This window comes from Pan troglodytes, chromosome 3 (genome assembly GCF_028858775.2).
Source record: "Pan troglodytes isolate AG18354 chromosome 3, NHGRI_mPanTro3-v2.0_pri, whole genome shotgun sequence".
Taxonomy (NCBI): Eukaryota; Metazoa; Chordata; class Mammalia; order Primates; family Hominidae; genus Pan; species Pan troglodytes.
This window is the reverse complement of record NC_072401.2, coordinates 3,322,136-3,340,056: the sequence shown is the minus strand read 5'-3', so window position 1 is coordinate 3,340,056 and position 17,921 is coordinate 3,322,136. Positions and strand designations below refer to the sequence as shown.

Sequence of the window (17,921 nt, the reverse complement as noted above, 5' to 3'; positions counted from 1 at the left end):
ACTTATATAAAATTACCTCTCTGTCAGCAGACATGTAAGTAATTCTCATTTTAAATGTGAAATGTGGGCCAGGTGCGGTGGCTCATGCCTGTAATCTCAGTACTTTGGGAGCCCTAGGCAGGCGGATCACCTGAGGTCAGGAGCTCAAGACCAGCCTGGCCAACACGGTGAAGCCCTGTCTCTACTGAAAATACAAAAATTAGCCGGGCATGGTGGCGAGTGCCTGTAATCCCAGCTACTCAGGAGGCTGGGGCAGGAGAATCGCTTGAACCCAGGAGGCGGAAGTTTCAGTGAGCTGAGATTGCACCACTGCACTCCAGCCTGGGCAACAGAGCGAGACTCCATCTCAAAAATAAATATATATACATATATATAAATGTTAAATGTGCAGTATGTTTTGTGTTTTTGATAGCCCCTGAATCCTATGAGGAACTGAGATCTCTATTGTTAGGAAGATCGATGGAAGAGCAGCTTTTGGTGGTGGAGAGAATTCAGAAGTGCAACCACCCGAGTCTCGCAGAAGGAAACAAAGCAAAATTAGAAGTACGTGGACTGAGTGTGTGTGGAGCGCTGGGAGTGTCAGCATAGCCCCGTATATGAATGCCAGAATTGCGTGAAGTTGTGCAACGGCCATGTGTGCCTCAGGCCAGATGGGGCCAGCCTGTCACGTGGTTACCTATGATGATGGCTGGGAGTACTTGGTATGGCACCGGCAGAGGCCTCCCTTGGCTTTGGCCCCTCTCTAGGCCTCGTGCCAGACCCAGCCAGAGGCAGGCATGGGGACCTTCACCTTCATCTCACAGGGGAGGACACTAGGGTTCACATAGCCAGCATGTGGCAGAGCCAGACTTTGCTGTGGCAGGTAGGTGGCTGTGATCGTGCCTCTTTCAGTGAATGGTGGGTATTGCCTGTGAGGAGGACGCCGTGCTGCCCGCGCTCCTCGTCGTGCTTTCCTAGCGGTGTGTTGTCAGCTGTTCTGTAGAAGGATGCGCCTCGCCCTTAGCTTTTTCCCCCCACGCCTTCTAGTGCTTAGCAAGTTCTAGCAGTGTATTTGCTTGCATGTTAGAAGGCTGCTCGTGTCTGTCACCCTGGGCTCCCCTGCCCCACCTGGTTGTCACCAGAATGTACATGATCCAGAAGCTGTGTGCCTGTGGCTTTGTTCTTGGTGCTGAGCACTGAGCTTTATTTCCCAATTCATGTTCCTGCAGAAGCTGTTTGGCTTTCTTTTGGAATACGTTGGCGATTTGGCTACAGATGACCCACCAGACCTCAGAGTCATTGATAAGTTGGTTGTGTAAGTAAAAATGGTGTGTCATCTGGGATGTGGGGTTAAGCAGAACAATTTTTCTCCCATTTAGAGTCATAAAAATACATTCCAGAGTTACTAAGGTAGGTGGAATGATGGTGTCAGCATGCCAAGTGGGCAGGTGGTCACCCAGGGCTTGTGAGCCTCACAGCGCAAGCCGGCTTCTCACACGTGCCGCTCCAGCCACTGTAGAGCTGGGACTGACTTTTAACCACAAACAAGTTGATTTTGAAACAAGTGAACCCCTTTAGATTTGTGGCTGGGATGGGGTGGCTCATTGTGAGTTTCAAGCTCTGGGTGATTGAGTGGTATTTGGAAAGCACGGTAGACACCCCGCCCCTCACCCTTCAGTGAAACCCAGTTGGGTGGCTCTGCATGCCAGGGAGTGTGTACCTCTTGTCTGCATGGGGACCGCCAGGGTGAGCTCCTGCCCTCGTTGCCCTCTAAGCCTGTGTGACCCACTCGGTGGCTCCTGGCCCCCAGGGCTGGTGGCTGGAGGAATGCCAGAGGGGCAGAGTCCTCAGTTGAGAGGCGTGCGTTGGCTTCGGATCCATGAGAGTGCACACCAGCTTCCTGCCCTGTGCCGCGCGGAGCTCTCCACGTCATCTGCATGCGTGGAGGCACTATCAAAGAAGTACCTGTCGTGAGGAATAAATGAGTTAATATGGAAAGTGCCTTGGAGCTGTCAGCTGCAGCTGCCACACAGAGCGGTGCCCCCAACAACGTCTGTACCACAAATCGAGCTGCTTCTCCCACCACCTCCAGTCCATAATGTTATGGCCGAGTTTTTAGGAAATGGCAGAAGTGAGTGTAGACTCTTAAGAATGCTGTTAGAAAAAGCGGATTCATCCAGTTCTTACTTGCTCAGTCAACAGGTGACTGCATAGGAAAGTGGCTTGCAGGGTTTTTCTGTGTTTCTTATCTAAAGTCATTCTCTCCTGACTTTACATTTCTGCTTAACAGGCACTTATATCATCTTTGCCAGATGTTTCCTGAATCTGCAAGTGACGCTATCAAATTTGTTCTCCGAGATGCGATGCATGAGATGGAAGAAATGATTGAGACCAAAGGCCGGGCGGCATTGCCAGGGTTGGACGTGGTAAGCAGAGTTCAGTCTAGGCACTGCCCCTGCCACAGAAGTTCTGTTTGGCATCACAGAAGGTGGACGACGGGTACGATGCTCTTGGCTGTACCCTGTGCTTCCAGGGTGATGTGGAGTGAGCTGCATGGCAGCGAGGGTGATCTGGAGTGAGAGTGCACGGCAGCGAGCCTGGGAGGGGAGGGCGCTCCTCCACTAGCCATGGACTAACGTGTGGGTCATGCAGGGAGATTCTGGTTTGATTCCACGTGAATGGTGCTGTATTTGGTCCAGTGACAAAAACGTTGGAAGGCAAATAGAACCACGGTATTGTCCTTAAGGGCCCAAGCCTGTGGGCTGGTTTAAATTGGTCTCGGTTTCTATGTTATTCAAAGGTTGGGAGACATTTGAACGCTCTGAGATTTTTAACAATTTTATAACAGCCTCATGCTGTATTTTCAGCTTTAGTAACTTTAAGGAAATACTTGCTGAGATACGCTCTTTATTCTGTTGCCTGGTGTTTGTGTTGAAATGGATTCACAATAGTTAGCAGAAGCTTAAAAATGTAGGACTTAGGTTAGTGATTTTTAATCAACTCCCCAAAACGTGATCTGAGCCCGTGTCTATAACCATTGTTGACTGCTTTGAAGTCTTCTTGGGCCTCAGTGTCCTCACTGCACGTTTAGCTGGTTGACCCACGGTGGTTGGACGCCTGTTCTGTGGCACTGAGGCCAGAGCTCTGGGCCAAGGAGATGCACCCTCTCCTCCCCAGATCCTGTTCTTGGCTCCGGAGTGTTTGCGGGGAGGGCATATGGATGGACTTCATTTACCTTCTTTAACCTGTGGTAACACTTTCTTTCCAGCTCATTTATTTGAAAATCACTGGGCTGCTATTTCCAACTTCCGACTTCTGGCATCCAGTGGTGACCCCTGCCCTCGTGTGCCTCAGTCAGCTGCTCACCAAGGTGCGTTCTCTCCACATGCGGCAGGGGCCGGCCTGCTGCACCACGGGTGGCCGGAGCCACAGCCCCTCGGGGCCTTGTGGAACATGAGTGTGGCTGTTTAAGGGCTGCACAGAGCGAGCACTGCGGTTAGGCCTAAGAGGGCCCATCTAAAAGAGCCCCGGCTCGAGCAGCCCCAGATGTGGGTGGGAGTGGGAGAGCCTGGTTTGGCACCTCAAGGTTACAGATGGTGCTACCCCAGAAAACAACCTTTCAAGTTAGTGGTGAAGTTATCCAGTGTGATGATAAGGGCTTTTGTTCCCTTTTTGGCTTAAAAAGTTCAAGCTGTTCCTTTTTCTTTATTAGGCATGTGATTGGTACATGCTTAGTGCAGTAATTGTACGCTCTGTATGGGTGGAAGGAACTTTATAATCAGTATAGCTCTGGCCAGGCGCGGTGGCTCACGCCTGTAATCCCAGCACTTTCGGAGGCTGAGGCGGGCGGATCACCTGAGGTCGGGAGTTCAAGACCAGTGTGGCCAACAGGGCGAAACCCCGTCTCTATTAAAAATACAAAAATTAGCCGGGTGTGGTGCCACATGCCTGTAATCCCAGCTACTCGGGAGACTGAGGCAGGAGAATCACTTGAACCCGGGAGGTGGAGGTTGCAGTGAGCCGAGATTGTGCCATTGCACTCCAGACTGGGTGGTAAGAGTGAAACTCCGTCTTGGGAAAAAAAAATCACTAAAGCTCTTTATCTTGTCTTCATCTCATTTGATGCTCTCGACACTGCTATAAGGTGCGGGGGTTCCCTCTGTACTTGTGAAGCTCAGTGGGGTGCGTGGTTCATCAGGGAAGCCCGGTGGTCGGCCTAGCATGGCATGACATCGTCCCAGGACAGTAACCCCCCGTATGTTCCCTTCCAGTGCCCCATCCTGTCCCTCCAGGACGTGGTGAAGGGCCTGTTCGTGTGCTGCCTGTTCCTGGAGTATGTGGCTTTGTCCCAGAGGTTTATACCTGAGCTTATTAATTTTCTTCTTGGGATTCTTTACATAGCAACTCCAAACAAAGCAAGCCAAGGTGAGTTGATCTGAGGGAGGTTCCTACAAATATGTTATACTTTAGAGTTTTTTTAAGTAGTTCATACTCATTGTAGAAAGTTTAGAATATGCGAAAGTAGAGGAAACACACAACCTGCCACCCGCCGCACTGTCTGTCCCTCTGTGTGAGCGTGTGCACGCGCCACGTGGGGAAAAGCAGTGCTACCGGTGACCTGTGCTGTCCAGCGTGGTTGCCAGGGGCCAGAGTCTGAACTGAGACGTACCCTACCTGTGACATATGCCCAAGTGGCGAAGACTTAGTGCCAGAAATACTTAAAATATCTTAATTTTTTGTATTATGTGTTAAAATCATAATATTTTGGTATTTGGGGTTAGATAAGGTCTATTGTTAAAATCAATCTTAACTTTTTACTTTTTCTCACGTGATGACAAGGCAGCGTGAAAGTTCTCGTGCAGCTCACACAGGCCGCGCTGCTGTGTCGCTTCTCTTAACGCTCTGAATTCAGGAGCGAGGGCGGCAAGGGCAGTGTTGGGATGAGGAGCAGTCTGCACACTGGCTGCCCTCCTGGGCCCTCACCCCAGCCCCTGTGCTCCTCCCCCTTCCCCTGATGCCAGCCCTGCTCCTGGATGCTTCCTCAGCACTTGCTGCTTCCCTCTGGGGGGTGAGGAGCTGCACAGCCTCTTCCTGAGCTCTTCCATGTCTGTGGATGCCTCTCCCAGCCTGACCAGAGGTTGGACCTCAAGGCTCAGACCCCTGTCCTCTATTTCCAGCTCACCGTGCAGTGCTAAGCGCCTGCATGTCCAGGGGACTGACCTGAGGAGCAGGTGCTGTGGCGTCATTCACACCAGCAGCAGAGTCCCTTCCAAGAGGGGTCTGGGCCACTCTTCCGGTTCAGTGCTCCCATTCTGCCACCACCTGGCTCCCGAGGCTCCCGTCTGTCAGGCTCGGTGCTGGGCGCCAGAGGGGCGCGGCTGCCCACATGCCCCCTGCCTCGGGGAGAGCCACCTGTAGATAGCTGCAGTCCCACGTGTGAAGGGCTGCGACGGAACAGGCTGGGCACAGGTGGAGTCAGGGAAGGGGCGGGCATCTCGGCTTTGGGGAAGTGTGGGGCGGGGCCTGACCCACGCCTTCCCCTCTCGCTTGGCCCGGCACCTCTACCCCACTGTACCCACTCTCCACCCCTCCCCGTGTAGCCACGCCCTCTGCCTGGATTGCCCTTCTCCGTGGCGAGTGAATTGACTCCTGCACGTCCTACAGGCCTTTGCTGACGTCTGCCCCTCAGGCCTCTCCCGCCCTGCACCGTCACCCCCGACTGACTCTCCTGTCTCCCTCCTGCCCCTCCGCTTTCCTTTCTCGTGTTCTGTCTGGTCCATTTGCTCCTCTGGGTGCTGTGCACTGCCTGTCTCCCCAACAGGGGCAGGGACTTCAGTCTGTTCCTGGATGTGGCCTGAGCGCCTCATCAGCCCCATGTGTGCCTAGTAGGCCCCAGGAAGTCTGTGGCCAGCAGGCCTCTCAGGCCGGATCAGGCACTTGGCTCTCACCGCGCCCCCTGCCAAAGCTTTTCCCCTCCTGAGGTGTCCCTGCCCACGCTGAAACCCTCAGTGTCTGGCACAACCCAGAAACATAAAAATCGGTGTGCGTCTGTGAGAGGGTGAACTTCCACAGGCTCGGTGCTGCAGAGCCTGCTGGGAGCCCAGTAACGTTCAGGCCATCTCTGTCTGTCGCACTTGGAATTCAGGTTCCACTCTGGTGCACCCTTTCAGAGCGCTTGGGAAGAACTCGGAACTGCTCGTGGTGTCTGCTAGAGAGGATGTGGCCACGTGGCAGCAGAGCAGCCTCTCCCTCCGCTGGGCGAGTAGACTGAGGGCCCCAACTTCGACAGAGGCCAATCACATCCGGTATGTGAGGGGACCCCGCTTTGGGGCCTGTGCCCTACAGCGTCCCCAGAGGCAGGAGAAGCCATTCGTGCTTTCTGATGTGCTGTTCTTAGTGAACTTGCCGCCCGGCCGTTTGGTTTGATGGAGGCCGAAAGCCTTTCTGAGGCATGTTGGCTTGCTGTCCCTTTTTCTTTTCATTTTCAAAATACATTTTTGCTTGATTTCACAAATCATAATTTGGAACCAAAAATGGAGCCGCCCCATCCCAGCTGGCGCTGTGGTTCCCACAGCCTTCCCTCCTGCGTTAGGCCTGACCCTGAGCCTACCTTGCCCGTGGTTGCATGGGCCCAACCCTGGCCGGCCAAGGTGGCCACATTGGATTTTTCAGCCTAGTGGAAGTGGGGAAGTTCATTTTTGCCACGTTATTGGTTTTGTCAGTGACAAATAGAACAAGTTGGACCTCCTCTTGCCTCCTGCCCTCACAGACTGTCCTGCCTGGCTGTGGGCCTGGCCCTGCTGAAGCGCTGCGTGCTCATGTACGGGTCCCTGCCATCCTTCCATGCCATCACGGGGCCTCTCCGAGCCCTCCTCACGGATCACCTGGCGGACTGCAGCCACCCGCAGGAGCTCCAGGTGAGGCTTCCCGGCCACTAGGGTGCTCTGCCTGGGCTCAGACATGTCCCTGAGCTGGGGCCAAGCTGGTGGCAGGCAGTCATTTGATGCTGCAGCTGTAAGTCAACACCATCTTTGCAAAATCACAAACATGAAGGGAAGTAAAATCATAAGAGTGGGCAGTGACGGTGAGCAGTGCTGGGCTGGAGTAAAGCAGATGCTGCATCTCAGGCGGCAGCTGGGAACTGTCGCCTTGTGTGCTTCCTCCAAGAGGCCGCACGGAGGGTGCACCAGCGCCCAGGGGTCAGCCCCTGCCAGGCCTGGACAGTCAGCTCTGAGCCATGCTCTGCAGTCCCGATGGGTTTTCCAAGGATGGTCTCACTATCCTGCACAAGGTGACAGGAAGCCCCAAGGGACAGTCTCAGCTGGACCCAAGAACAAGTCTTTGATGGCACATCCTGTCCTCTACAGGCTGCTCCAAATTCACCTATGGCCTACCCGCCTCCCTGCCTTTCACCCTGACCGTGACAGGCTGTACCCTGCATCCACTTCCTGCTTGACATGGCTGTGGCTTGTGCCTTTCATCCTGCCCCAACCCTGCCCCTTATTGGCCCGCACCAGCCCAGGATGCTGCTGGAGCTGAAGGCATCAGTGCCATCTCCGCAGCTACCCCCACAGGACTGCCCCGCACCACCAGCACAGCCCTGGCAGCCTTGCGTCGTGCCTTCCCCTCATGCGCTCCGGCCTCCTCGCAGGCCTGGCTTCGTCTCTGGAGTAGTTCTCTGCACCTGGAACTCCCCACAGCCATGCTGCTCGCGCCCACACCCTTGGGAAGCCAGGCCTTCCCTGGCCCACACTGTGCCGTGCTCCCTGTGTTTTGTCTGTGGTGCTGACCCCCGGGCACGTTACACCGTCCTTGTCTCTGCCCCACTAGGATGAGAGTTCCATGAGGACAGCAACTCGGCCCGTTCCGGCCAGGTCCCTGGAGCATAGAGCAGATAAGCTAGCTATCACAGACTCCGTCGCCTGGTCAAAGGCTGATGAGGATGAGATGTGAGCCCTGCCCCTTACCCTGTATCCACTTCCTGCTGGTGTGGCTGTGGCTTGTGCCTTTTATTTAAAAGAATTTGGGTTGGCCTGGCCGAGGGGCACAGCAGGGCTCGTGGTCTCGGTAGCCTGGGCCAGTCAGGCCCTTGAGTTTGGTCTCCATGGAGACGAGGCATTCCGGCACTCGAAGGTTCCATCCACATGGGCCCAGGAGTGGCTGTGTCTGTGGGTGCAGCCAGGGTTCCAGGACACACCTGTGCAGGAGAAAGCAGGTAGGACCAACCTCGGTGAACTGCCTTTCGGGAGATTCCTCAGAAGCCACCAGCCAACTCTTCTGGAAGCCAAGGTCTTGGTGAAAGTGGGTCTTAACCATCTGGTTTTGTTGGCTTGAAAATAAGGTCAAACTGCCAAGACTGGTGGAAACCCTGCCCCGCCTAGCACCCAGCGTCAGTTTGCACACTGGGCTCTAGCATGCACACGGCCCCCCGCGGCAGAAAGGGGTTCTCCTGTGAGCCTTCTCACGAAGCAAGTGGCTCATGGCCTTTCGTGCTAAGTTTGTCTGGGAAAGAGGGGTTCTGTTGACGTTTCTGGCTGTGAGGAGCACAGGCTATGGTGACCTCCAACTCCCCAAGTCCCCTCCTTTCAGAGAGTGCTCTCAGGGGCCAGCCCACGGCCCTCCCTCTTCAAGACAGTGGCTTTACTTCGTTCCAGCTGTGCCAGGCCTTGAGCAGCCACAGCCTTGGCTTACCCCCCCGGCCCACCGGTAGGCGCACAGCAAGGGCACCATCCTGCTGCAGGGAGCTCGCAGCACTGTCCTCACGCTGCCTTGACACTGCAGAACCCGTGCGTGGAGCTCAGGGCACGCAGCAGGTGAGTCATCGCAAAGTCGGGGATTTCGTGTTTTTCAGGAGCTGTGTCAGAGCACACTGACCGAAATGGAAAGCCAGAAGCAGCTCTGCCGGCCGCTGACCTGTGAGAAGAGCAAGCCTGTCCCACTGAAGCTTTTCACACCCCGGCTGGTCAAAGTGTGGGTGCTGGCATCTCCCTGGGAGGCCAGGGCTGTGGGCTCAGTGGGAGCTGACGGGGGGCGTCTGCCAGTTCTGCAGTTGAGCAGATGACTACGGAGTGAAGCCACACTCCCAAGCAGGCTCTGGCTGAGAGGTGGGGACAGACTCTTGCTTCCTTAACAGTGGCTTTCTGGTTGTAGCCTCGAGTTTGGAAGAAAACAAGGCAGTAGTAAGGAGGAACAGGAAAGGAAGAGGCTGATCCACAAACACAAGCGTGAATTTAAAGGGGCCGTTCGAGAAATCCGCAAGGACAATCAGTTCCTGGCGAGGATGCAACTCTCAGAAATCATGGAACGGTGAGGGGGACGTGTGTGTGCGACACGATTGTGGTGTCACTCAGCTTTGGTGCTGTGTGGCCCTGGGCAGAGCACCGGGCACTTGGCATCCCACAGCCTTGGCTCTGGCTGGGGGTTGGAGCCAGGCAGGTTCGCTTCCCCCTGTTTGAACTGAACGTGGCCACGGTGGCTAATGTGGTTCTGATGTGGGAGAGAGAGGGCAAGACGCTCTCCAAGAACTAATCCAAAAATGGGCATTTGCCTTTTGTTTCTTTTAGGGATGCGGAAAGAAAGCGGAAAGTAAAGCAGCTTTTTAACAGCCTGGCTACACAGGAAGGCGAATGGAAGGCTCTGAAGAGGAAAAAGTTCAAAAAATAAATTACATTTTATAAATAAGGCAAGGAAATACTGGACATTACCTCACATCTGCAATTCCAACCCTCTGGGAGGCCAAGGCAGGAAGATTGCTTCAGCCCAGGAGTTCGAGACCAGCCTGGGCAACACAGGAAGACCCCATCTCTACCAAAAAAATATAAAAATTAGCCAAGTGTGGTGGCACGCACCTGTAGTCCCAACTACTTGGGAGGCTGAAGCAGGAGGACTGCTTGAGCTGAGTCCAAGGTTACAGTGAGCCGTGATTGAGCCACTGCACTCCAGCCTCGGCCACAGTGCAAGACCGTGTCGCTTAAAAAAAAATTTTTTTTTTTTTGAGACGGAGTTTTGCTCTTGTTGCCCAGGCTGGAGTGCAATGGCACAACCTCCACCTCCTGGGTTCAAGCGATTCTCCTGCCTCAGCCTCCAGAGTAGCAGGGATTACAGACATGTGCCACCACGCCCAGCTAATTTTGTATTTTTAGTAGAGACGGGGTTTCTCCATGTTGGTCAGGCTGGTCTCGAATTCCCGACCTCAGGTAATCCACCTGCCTTGGCCCCCCAATTATAGGTGTGAGCCACAGCACCCAGCCAAAAAAGTAATTTTTTTTAGAGTAATAATGCTATAATGTTGGTGTGATTCCAGCCTCCAGCTCCCCCCGCCCGCTGCCTGCGGTTTTGTTTCTGTTAAAACATCACCTGATGAAATAGAATGAATCCTGAAATGCACCTCTGGGATCGGGAATGGTCTGTGTGTTGTCAGCTGCGACTGGTTCACTGCGTCTGGACAAGCCTCATGGGGACTGGGGATTCTGGCCAGTGTAATTTCTGTCAACCACGGACGTTTGCCTTCATGTGTAGAATTTACTGTTGTTATGCAAATTATATTTTCAATTATAAATGAAACAAGTTTGCAGATATCTTAGAAATCAGAGAAGGGAAACATCACCCACAGTCCCTCTGCTGGAACAGCCACAGTTGGCCTTGTCCTACTTACGTCCTTCAGTGGATGCTTCTGGGTGCTGGGGTTCTCCATTCAGGACACCGCACTGTCGGAGGTGGGAGGAGACTGCGTTGCGTCTGTGCTGACCTGGGATGCAGTTTCAGGTCAGAATCAGAAGATGTGCAAGTTACGCATGACACAGCTTTTTAAAGTGCTTTTCCCCTGCACTAATCAAGAGGGAGGTCAGCCCTCAGGTGTGCTGGACCCGGGAGGGACTGTGAGCTCTAAGAAGTAACAAGCCCCTTGAACTTCACAAGCTGGCCAGGGAGCCATATCCCGAATGCCACTGCCACTTCCTCATGGTGCAAGGCTTGTTGGGACCTGCCACCTTGCTGAGGGAGGTGCTGAAGTAGGTGGTTTCCCTGTTCCAATGCGGTATGCGGTCTTGCAGGCCGAGGCATTCCCCAGGGGATGACGGAGGCCCCGCCGGGCTACAAGCCAGGGCAAACACGGAACTTGTGTCCTTAGCCGGCATCCCAGGAAAGAAGCCCGGGGTCAAGTTCACACCTCATGAGATCACAGTGACCAGCTCTGCCCAGGCTGCCCTAGTACGTGCCTGAAGCATCGCTGAGGTCACATCTAGCCACGGTGACCGTGGTGAGATGTGAGGATTAACCAGACTAGGACTGGGGAGGTGAGGAAGGTGACAAGGACCCAGTTCCAGCTTCTAACGGGGTGTGGGATCTTTGAGCAAGGAAGAAGATGCTGGGGAGAATGAGTCTGGCTTTGTTCTTGTTGGGAGGTGTTCAAGCCATGGCTGGACCAGAGCATGAGCCATCCTCAGTGTGAGAGGCAGTTACTGCCACGGTTGGGCTGCCTGGTAGGCCTGGAGCTCAAAATGAGTCAGTCTCTCTCTGGAAAGCGCAAGACAGAGACAGCGCTGGTGGCAGCTGGGCTGAAGCCAGCAGCTTGGAGATGAGGCTCAGGCCCTGACGGGGGAAATCTTACCCAGCCTCCCCAGATGGCACAGAGACAGGTCTGGCAGGTGCACGGATCCACAAATCTAGAAGAGTCTGGGGTTGTCACATCCACCAACTAGGCTGGCTGTCTATATACACTTTGTCACTGTGTAGGCCCAGGATGCTGTTAACATCAACAGCTGCAGGATTTCACCCATCTACAAATTTTCTCTGCCACACGGCTACTGCCACTTTAATTCACAAAGCCAAGCCCTTGCACTCAGGACCCTGGCCCAACCCTCTTTGGCCAAGCAAAGAGGAAACGAGAACAAGACAGAAAAAAATGTGGGACCGGACCAGGCACCTGGCTGTCCGTTGAGGCCTTGCTATGCGATCCAGGACGGAAGGTGCCGGCAGCAAGCTCATACACTCTAGCTGCGTGTCATGTCATTGAAGAGGGCGCGTGATCCAGCTGGAAGGGTGGATAAAAGTGTAACTGCCCAATGGGTTCACCTTCCCTGTTACCTAGACAGCCAATTTATCAAGAAAGGGCATTTGCAACAGAGAAAAGGTAATTCACGCAGAGCTAGCTGTGTGGGAGACTGGAGTTTTATTATTACTCGGTCTCCCTGAGCATCTGGGGTTTGGAGTTTTTAAAGATAAGCTGGTGGGTGGGGGGCAGCCAGTGAGTCAGAAGTACCCATTGGTCAGGTCAGAGATGAAATCACAGGGAGTCGAAGCTGTTTTCGCACTGAGTCAGTTCCTGGGTGCCACAACATCAGATGAGCCTGGGTGGTGCCAGGTGACCCATCAAGTGCTGATCTTAGGCTTTACGATGGTGATGTTATCGCCAGGAGCAGTTTGGGAAGGGTCAGAATCCTGTAGCCTCCCGCTGCGTGACTCTTCAACCGTAGTTTCTAATCTTGTGGCTAATCTGTTGGTCCCACAAAAGCAGGCTAGTCCCCAGGAAAGGTTTCTTTTGGGAAAGGGCTGTTATCATCTTTGTTTTAAACTAAGTTCCTCCCACAGTTCAACCTGCGCGCAGCAATAAACAAGGAGGGCATGGAGGTTAGAAGCAAGATGGAGCTGGTTATCTCACTGTCAGCAAATTTTGCAATGGCAGTTTCATAGAGATGCCTGTCCTCTGGGAAAAAAGCTAATAACAGGTTGTCTTTTTGGCTGCAGGTGGAAAACTGCATCTATTAGGCAGAGGTGGGGCTTTGTTCTTACCCACAATTGGAAGTTCTCTATGGAGTAAAGGCAGTGTGTGTGCCACCTGATTCCTTTCCCCATGTGTATCTGGTTAGGGTCGGCCACGTGAGATCCGCAAGCATTTTAGAAGGTGGGAGGGGAGGTGGGAGCTGGCTACAGGCCAGGCGTTGGCGTGGTTCCGTGAGTGTGCTCCAGCCAAGCCCAAAGCTTCTCCTGCCCAGGGGGACCGTTTCCTCCAGCGTAGGTCGGGTGCTTCTGCGCCCGGTAAGAGCGCCAGCTCCTCCTTCGGGTGACCCAGGGAGCGGGGCTGCAGGCAAAGGCCCAGGCGGCCAAAAAGGTGCCAACCGGGTCCTGTGGCTTTCAGTTGTCTCTGCCCACCCAATTCACACCATCTTTCCCCCTCAGCCGCCTGTCCTGGGACTTCAGGCTCAGCACCAAACGCAGCAAAAGTAGGTGCACAGAGAGCGGGGTCAGCTTCACGCAGCCCGAGCAGAACGGCTGTGCTGCCGCCCCAGGCCCGCGGCCACCGCTGTGTGTGTGGCAGGAGTCAGCCCCCCAGCGTGGGGCCCCGAAGCCCGCGGTCCTTCCACGGGGAGGGCCAGGCCCGCAGGGCGCAGACGATGGGGGACAGGCTGCGCCAGCGCTCGCCTGAGGCCCCGCACACAAACCTCAGGCCCATGGGTCCGCTCCGCGGGGCAGGCGTCGTGGGCCCAAGGAGGCCAGGCCAGGAGTCTCGGCCTCGGGGTTACGCGGCGGCGGGCAGCTCTTCCGCTCCGCTCAGGGTGCTGCTAACCCACAGCAAAGCAGCGACCCGCAGGACCGGCGAGAACCCCGCCACTGCCTCCGGCCGGAAGAGAACGGGCAGAGATACACGTCACTTCCGGGGCGTGGCGTGGCCGGGCGTGGCTGTCCCGCCCCTGGCGGCGTGCCTGGTGCCGTGTTCCGTGTCTGTGCGACCGTCCGTCCCGAGCGCGCAGCCGCGGCAGGTGCGGGGCGGGACCGGGGGCGCGCGGGGTGGGGGGCGTAGGGGGCGCTCGGGTTGGGGGTGGGACAGGGGACGCGCGGGGTGGGGGAGGAGACGGGACCCGGGGTACGCGGGGGTGGGGCGGGTGAGAGGTGCGCAGGGTAGGGGAGTAGGGGGCGCGCGGGGTGTGGGGCTGGACCAGGGGCGCGCGGGGTGGGGGCGGTGGGAGGCGCGCGGGGTGGGGGTTAGAGGGCGCGCAGGGTGGGGGACGGGATCGGGGACGCGCAGGGTGGGCGGCGGGACCGGGGGCGCGCGGGGTGGGGGCGGGACCGGGACGCACGCGGGATGGCGGAGTGGGAGGCGCGCGGGGTTGGGGGTGCTCCTGCGTCCGGTGTGCACCCCATGGCCCCCGCCAGGGAGACCGAGTCCGGGCCAGGGGCCGGAATCGCGGGGCGCGGGCCGGGGCTGGGGTTGGGGTTGGGATCGGGATCGGGATCCGGGTTCCCCGCGGCTTCAAGTTTTCTCTCGCTGTTACGAGGGCGTGGGAGGCGCGGCCGTGGGGTGGGGTGGGGCCAGGTCCGCGATGTGCTCACCCTGGTCTCTCAGGACCGTTGCCTTTGCGGCTATTTTTTGTGCAATCCCCGAAGCCTGCGTTTCCTGCTGCCTGGGTTCGGGGCGGGGGCATCGCCCAGGCCAGAACGGCCCCTGCGTCGGTAGGCCAGAGCCCCTGCCATCAGCCCCTTTAGGGTGCTCGCCGGCTGTCGGGTGTGGGGGTATGGCAGGCCCTGGAGGACTCGGCTTCCCCGCTAACCCGACCCGCCGCACCCCACCCAGGCCAGGTCAGAGCAGCCCACCATGGGATGGGGAGGGGGTGGAGGCTGCACCCCGCGCCCACCCATCCACCAGCAGCCGCCGGAGCGCCGCGTGGTCACCGTTGTCTTCCTCGGCCTCCTGCTGGACCTCCTGGCCTTCACGCTGCTGCTGCCCCTGCTGCCCAGGCTGTTGGAGAGCCACGGCCGTGCCCACGTGAGTCCTTGCCCTGCGGCCCACAGTGCCCCGTGCCCCCCAGGCCCATCAGACCTCCCCAGCCCTTATCGTGATTCCTCATCCCCTAGGACCCCCTCTATGGCTCCTGGCAGGGCGGGGTGGACTGGTTTGCCACCGCCATCGGGATGCCAGTGGAGAAGAGGTACAACAGTGTCCTGTTCGGAGGTATGGCTGGCTCTGTGCCCTTGGCGGGCTCTCTACGGTCCTATGTTTGGTGGACATGGTCCAGCCCAGGCCCCTCCCCAATTCTCGGTCCTTCCCTTCCCACTCCCTGGGCTGGCATGTCTGGTGCCCTTGCCCACATGTCCTGGCTTCTGGGCATGATCCCTTGCCTCCGCGTGTCATGTTCAGATCCTTCCTCATCTCTCCATTGGGGCCCCCTCGGCTCAAGGGCCATGGCCTGTAAGTGTAGGGCCCAGCATGACTGGAGCCTCAGGACGGGGCTGGACATTGGCCTTGAGGGCCCCAAGACCACAGCTCGTGGTGCGAGGCAGCCCCATGATGGTGACATCTGTCTCTCAGGTCTCATTGGCTCGGCCTTCTCTGTCCTGCAGTTTCTGTGTGCGCCACTCACTGGGGCCACCTCTGACTGCTTGGGGAGGCGCCCGGTGATGCTGCTGTGCCTGGTATGTTCCTGGGCCTGGGTGCCCATGGGGAAGCCTCCTCCCACCCAGCCAGTAGCCCCATGGGGTTAGGTGGGGAGAGGGAGGTGGCTGTGGGCCCCTCATGGCCACTGGTTGGCCCTCATCGCATCCTGGAGGGGGTTCTCTGGGGGACCAGTGGCTCCTGTTACAGAGCCAGGCTTTCAAGGAGCTGCTCCTGGCCCCTAGGAAGGCATTGAGAACGCAAGTGGCCCTCAGATGCTTCGAAATAGGGCAGGGTTGAGGGGTGTTGTCTGGGTTGCCAAGCCCTACTCTGAGCCACTCCTGGCCTTAAGTGACCGCCCCTGCCTCTTGGCCCCTGCCCCTGGGCAGATGGGTGTGGCCACCTCATATGCAGTCTGGGCCACCTCTCGGAGCTTTGCGGCCTTCCTGGCCTCCAGGCTGATTGGGGGCATCAGCAAAGGGAACGTCAGCCTCTCCACGGCCATCGTTGCTGACCTGGGCTCGCCTCTGGCCCGCAGTCAAGGCATGGTAAGTGCACAGGCTGGGCCTTTGGGGTCCTGGTGATGACTTCTGGGCCTGGGTCTCCCTGTGCAGCTCAGGTGGTCTTTTCCCTAGGCGGTCATTGGGGTGGCCTTCTCACTGGGCTTCACCCTGGGCCCTATGCTCGGAGCCTCCCTGCCCCTGGAAATGGCACCCTGGTTTGCCCTGCTCTTCGCAGCCTCCGACCTGCTGTTCATCTTCTGCTTCCTGCCAGAGACGCTGCCCCTGGAGAAACGGGTAGGGCTGTGGTCTGGGACCCACAGGCCTAGGGGCTGGAGGCTTGATTCCATAGCGATGTAAAGTGCCCCTGTGTGCCAGCCCCAGATGCCAGGGAGGCTGGGCCGCTCTCTTGGTGTTGGGACCCTTGAGGCCACAGTCCGTGGGTTGCCAGGCCAGCAGCCGCTCCTGCAGGCTCTCCAATGCCATCCCCACAGGCGCCCTCTATGGCCCTGGGGTTCCGTGATGCGGCTGATCTGCTCAGCCCCCTGGCCCTGCTGCGCTTCTCGGCTGTCGCTCGTGGCCAGGACCCACCCTCTGGAGACAGTAAGGACTCGACCAACCCAAGCGTGGAGCCTGCTCTCCCCTGGGCTTCCCCGGGCGGCGCCCTTCCCTGCTGTGGTCGCCTTCTCAGCACGCGCCACCTCTCCCCAGGGCTCAGCAGCCTGCGCCGCCTGGGCCTAGTCTACTTCCTCTACCTCTTCCTGTTCTCGGGCCTGGAGTACACGCTGAGCTTCCTCACACACCAGCGCTTCCAGTTCAGTAGGTGGGTCCCCATCTGGCGACGGCCTGCTGTCTCCCTGAAATAACGCCCCTGCTTCAGGGAAGCAACCCCCATCCCCAGGAAGCCTTGGCAGCCACTCTCGCCCTGGCCCTGCCCTGGGTGGCCCTGCCCCGGGTGCCCTGCACTAACACACCCGCTCCCAGCCTACAACAGGGGAAGATGTTTTTCCTCATCGGCCTCACCATGGCCACCATCCAGGGTGCCTATGCCCGGCGGATCCACCCTGGCGGGGAAGTTGCTGCCGTGAAGCGGGTAGGGGGCTCCCTCCAAAGCGGGTGGCAGGCAGTCCCCTGAGCCCTGCAGGGCACGGGCTGTGCTGAGGCTGCCGTGCCCACCTGCAGGCCCTCCTGCTGCTGGTGCCTGCCTTCCTCCTCATCGGCTGGGGACGTTCTCTGCCCGTGCTGGGCCTGGGGCTGCTGCTCTACTCCTTTGGTGAGTGGCCCTGCCCTGGCAGGGGATCCGATGGGCAGCAGGGGCTGGGTGATGCGCCCTCCCCTGGGCTGACGGGCACCTCCTCGATGTCTCCCACCAGCCGCCGCCGTTGTGGTGCCCTGCCTGTCCTCCGTGGTCGCTGGCTATGGTGAGCCCCCTTCCCTCGGCCGAAGCCACCTGAGCGGGAGAAGGGCAGTGGTGCCTGACTGTGCCTCTTCCCACAGGCTCACCAGGGCAGAAGGGCACGGTCATGGGTACACTGCGCAGCCTAGGCGCTCTGGCCAGGGCCGCGGGGCCCCTGGTGGCCGCTTCAGGTGAGGGCACGGGATGGTGCTGGGGGCCAAGCACCTGCCCTCGCCTCCCAAGTGCCAGCCCCCTCGGGGACTGGGTGACGCCACCGTCTCTCCGCAGTGTACTGGCTGGCCGGGGCCCAGGCCTGCTTCACCACGTGGTCCGGGCTCTTTTTGCTCCCCTTCCTCCTCCTGCAGAAGCTGAGTTATCCGGCACAGACGCTCAAGGCTGAGTAGCTGAGCCACTGTGCCCAGGCTGTGGGCACCAGGCAGAGAGTGGGAGCCTAGGTCAGGCCCCTGCCCACTGCCTGACCCCCCCCCCCGCCCCGCCCCAGTCCAGGGAGACCCTGTGGGTGGGGGCCGGCCCCTAAGCAGGAAGCTCAGGCAGCTCCTCCAGACTTACTCCTTCAGTGACTCCAAGCTGCAGCACTCCAAGGCTGTCAGGGCTTCTCTTTGTTTTTTAAACTATGCACCAGGTTTCTGATGATGAAATAAAGCACCTGTTTGTTTTA

General features: G+C 57.7%; 2 protein-coding genes and 1 long non-coding RNA gene across 7 annotated transcripts in view; 2 read left to right on the top strand and 1 right to left on the bottom strand.

The window, feature by feature from the left end:
• The window catches only part of NOP14 (NOP14 nucleolar protein), a 24,800-nt gene extending 14,258 nt beyond the window's left edge, over positions 1–10,542 (top strand). Inside the window, exons 9-19 of one of the 2 annotated variants that reach the window (XM_024355926.3) lie at positions 413–543; positions 1,209–1,294; positions 2,270–2,405; positions 3,248–3,349; positions 4,251–4,404; positions 6,125–6,284; positions 6,749–6,896; positions 8,831–8,949; positions 9,130–9,285; positions 9,543–9,661; positions 10,283–10,542. In XM_024355926.3, the coding sequence (XP_024211694.2) occupies positions 413–543; positions 1,209–1,294; positions 2,270–2,405; positions 3,248–3,349; positions 4,251–4,404; positions 6,125–6,284; positions 6,749–6,896; positions 8,831–8,949; positions 9,130–9,285; positions 9,543–9,642 (1,292 nt within the window). In that variant the 3' untranslated portion in view covers positions 9,643–9,661; positions 10,283–10,542. Of the gene's footprint in view, positions 1–412; positions 544–1,208; positions 1,295–2,269; positions 2,406–3,247; positions 3,350–4,250; positions 4,405–6,124; positions 6,285–6,748; positions 6,897–8,830; positions 8,950–9,129; positions 9,286–9,542; positions 9,662–10,150 lie in introns of both variants that reach the window. The other variant, XM_024355927.3, reaches the window with a different exon arrangement.
• Positions 1–13,613, bottom strand: part of LOC107974155 (uncharacterized) — a 15,846-nt gene extending 2,233 nt beyond the window's left edge. The window contains exons 1-5 of the long non-coding RNA XR_010156280.1: positions 11,588–13,613; positions 10,634–10,726; positions 10,336–10,503; positions 9,684–9,783; positions 1,700–1,944 (exon numbers count right to left, since the gene is read on the bottom strand). This is a non-coding gene — a long non-coding RNA (uncharacterized LOC107974155). The remainder of the gene's footprint in view (positions 1–1,699; positions 1,945–9,683; positions 9,784–10,335; positions 10,504–10,633; positions 10,727–11,587) is intronic.
• Positions 10,668–17,921, top strand: MFSD10 (major facilitator superfamily domain containing 10). 4 transcript variants are annotated; one of them, XM_016951199.4, is made up of 13 exons: positions 10,668–13,736; positions 14,549–14,740; positions 14,830–14,926; positions 15,284–15,387; positions 15,736–15,894; positions 15,982–16,143; positions 16,341–16,449; positions 16,558–16,669; positions 16,831–16,939; positions 17,029–17,119; positions 17,220–17,267; positions 17,344–17,433; positions 17,531–17,921. In XM_016951199.4, exons 1-13 carry the CDS (start codon positions 13,371–13,373, stop codon positions 17,644–17,646), a joined length of 1,755 nt encoding a protein of 584 aa, XP_016806688.3. In that variant the 5' UTR covers positions 10,668–13,370; the 3' UTR covers positions 17,647–17,921. The 4 variants fall into 4 exon arrangements, with proteins under 4 accessions (XP_016806688.3, XP_016806689.3, XP_063664691.1 ...); XM_063808621.1 differs by lacking the exon at positions 10,668–13,736 and adding an exon at positions 14,087–14,427; XM_016951200.4 differs by lacking the exon at positions 16,831–16,939.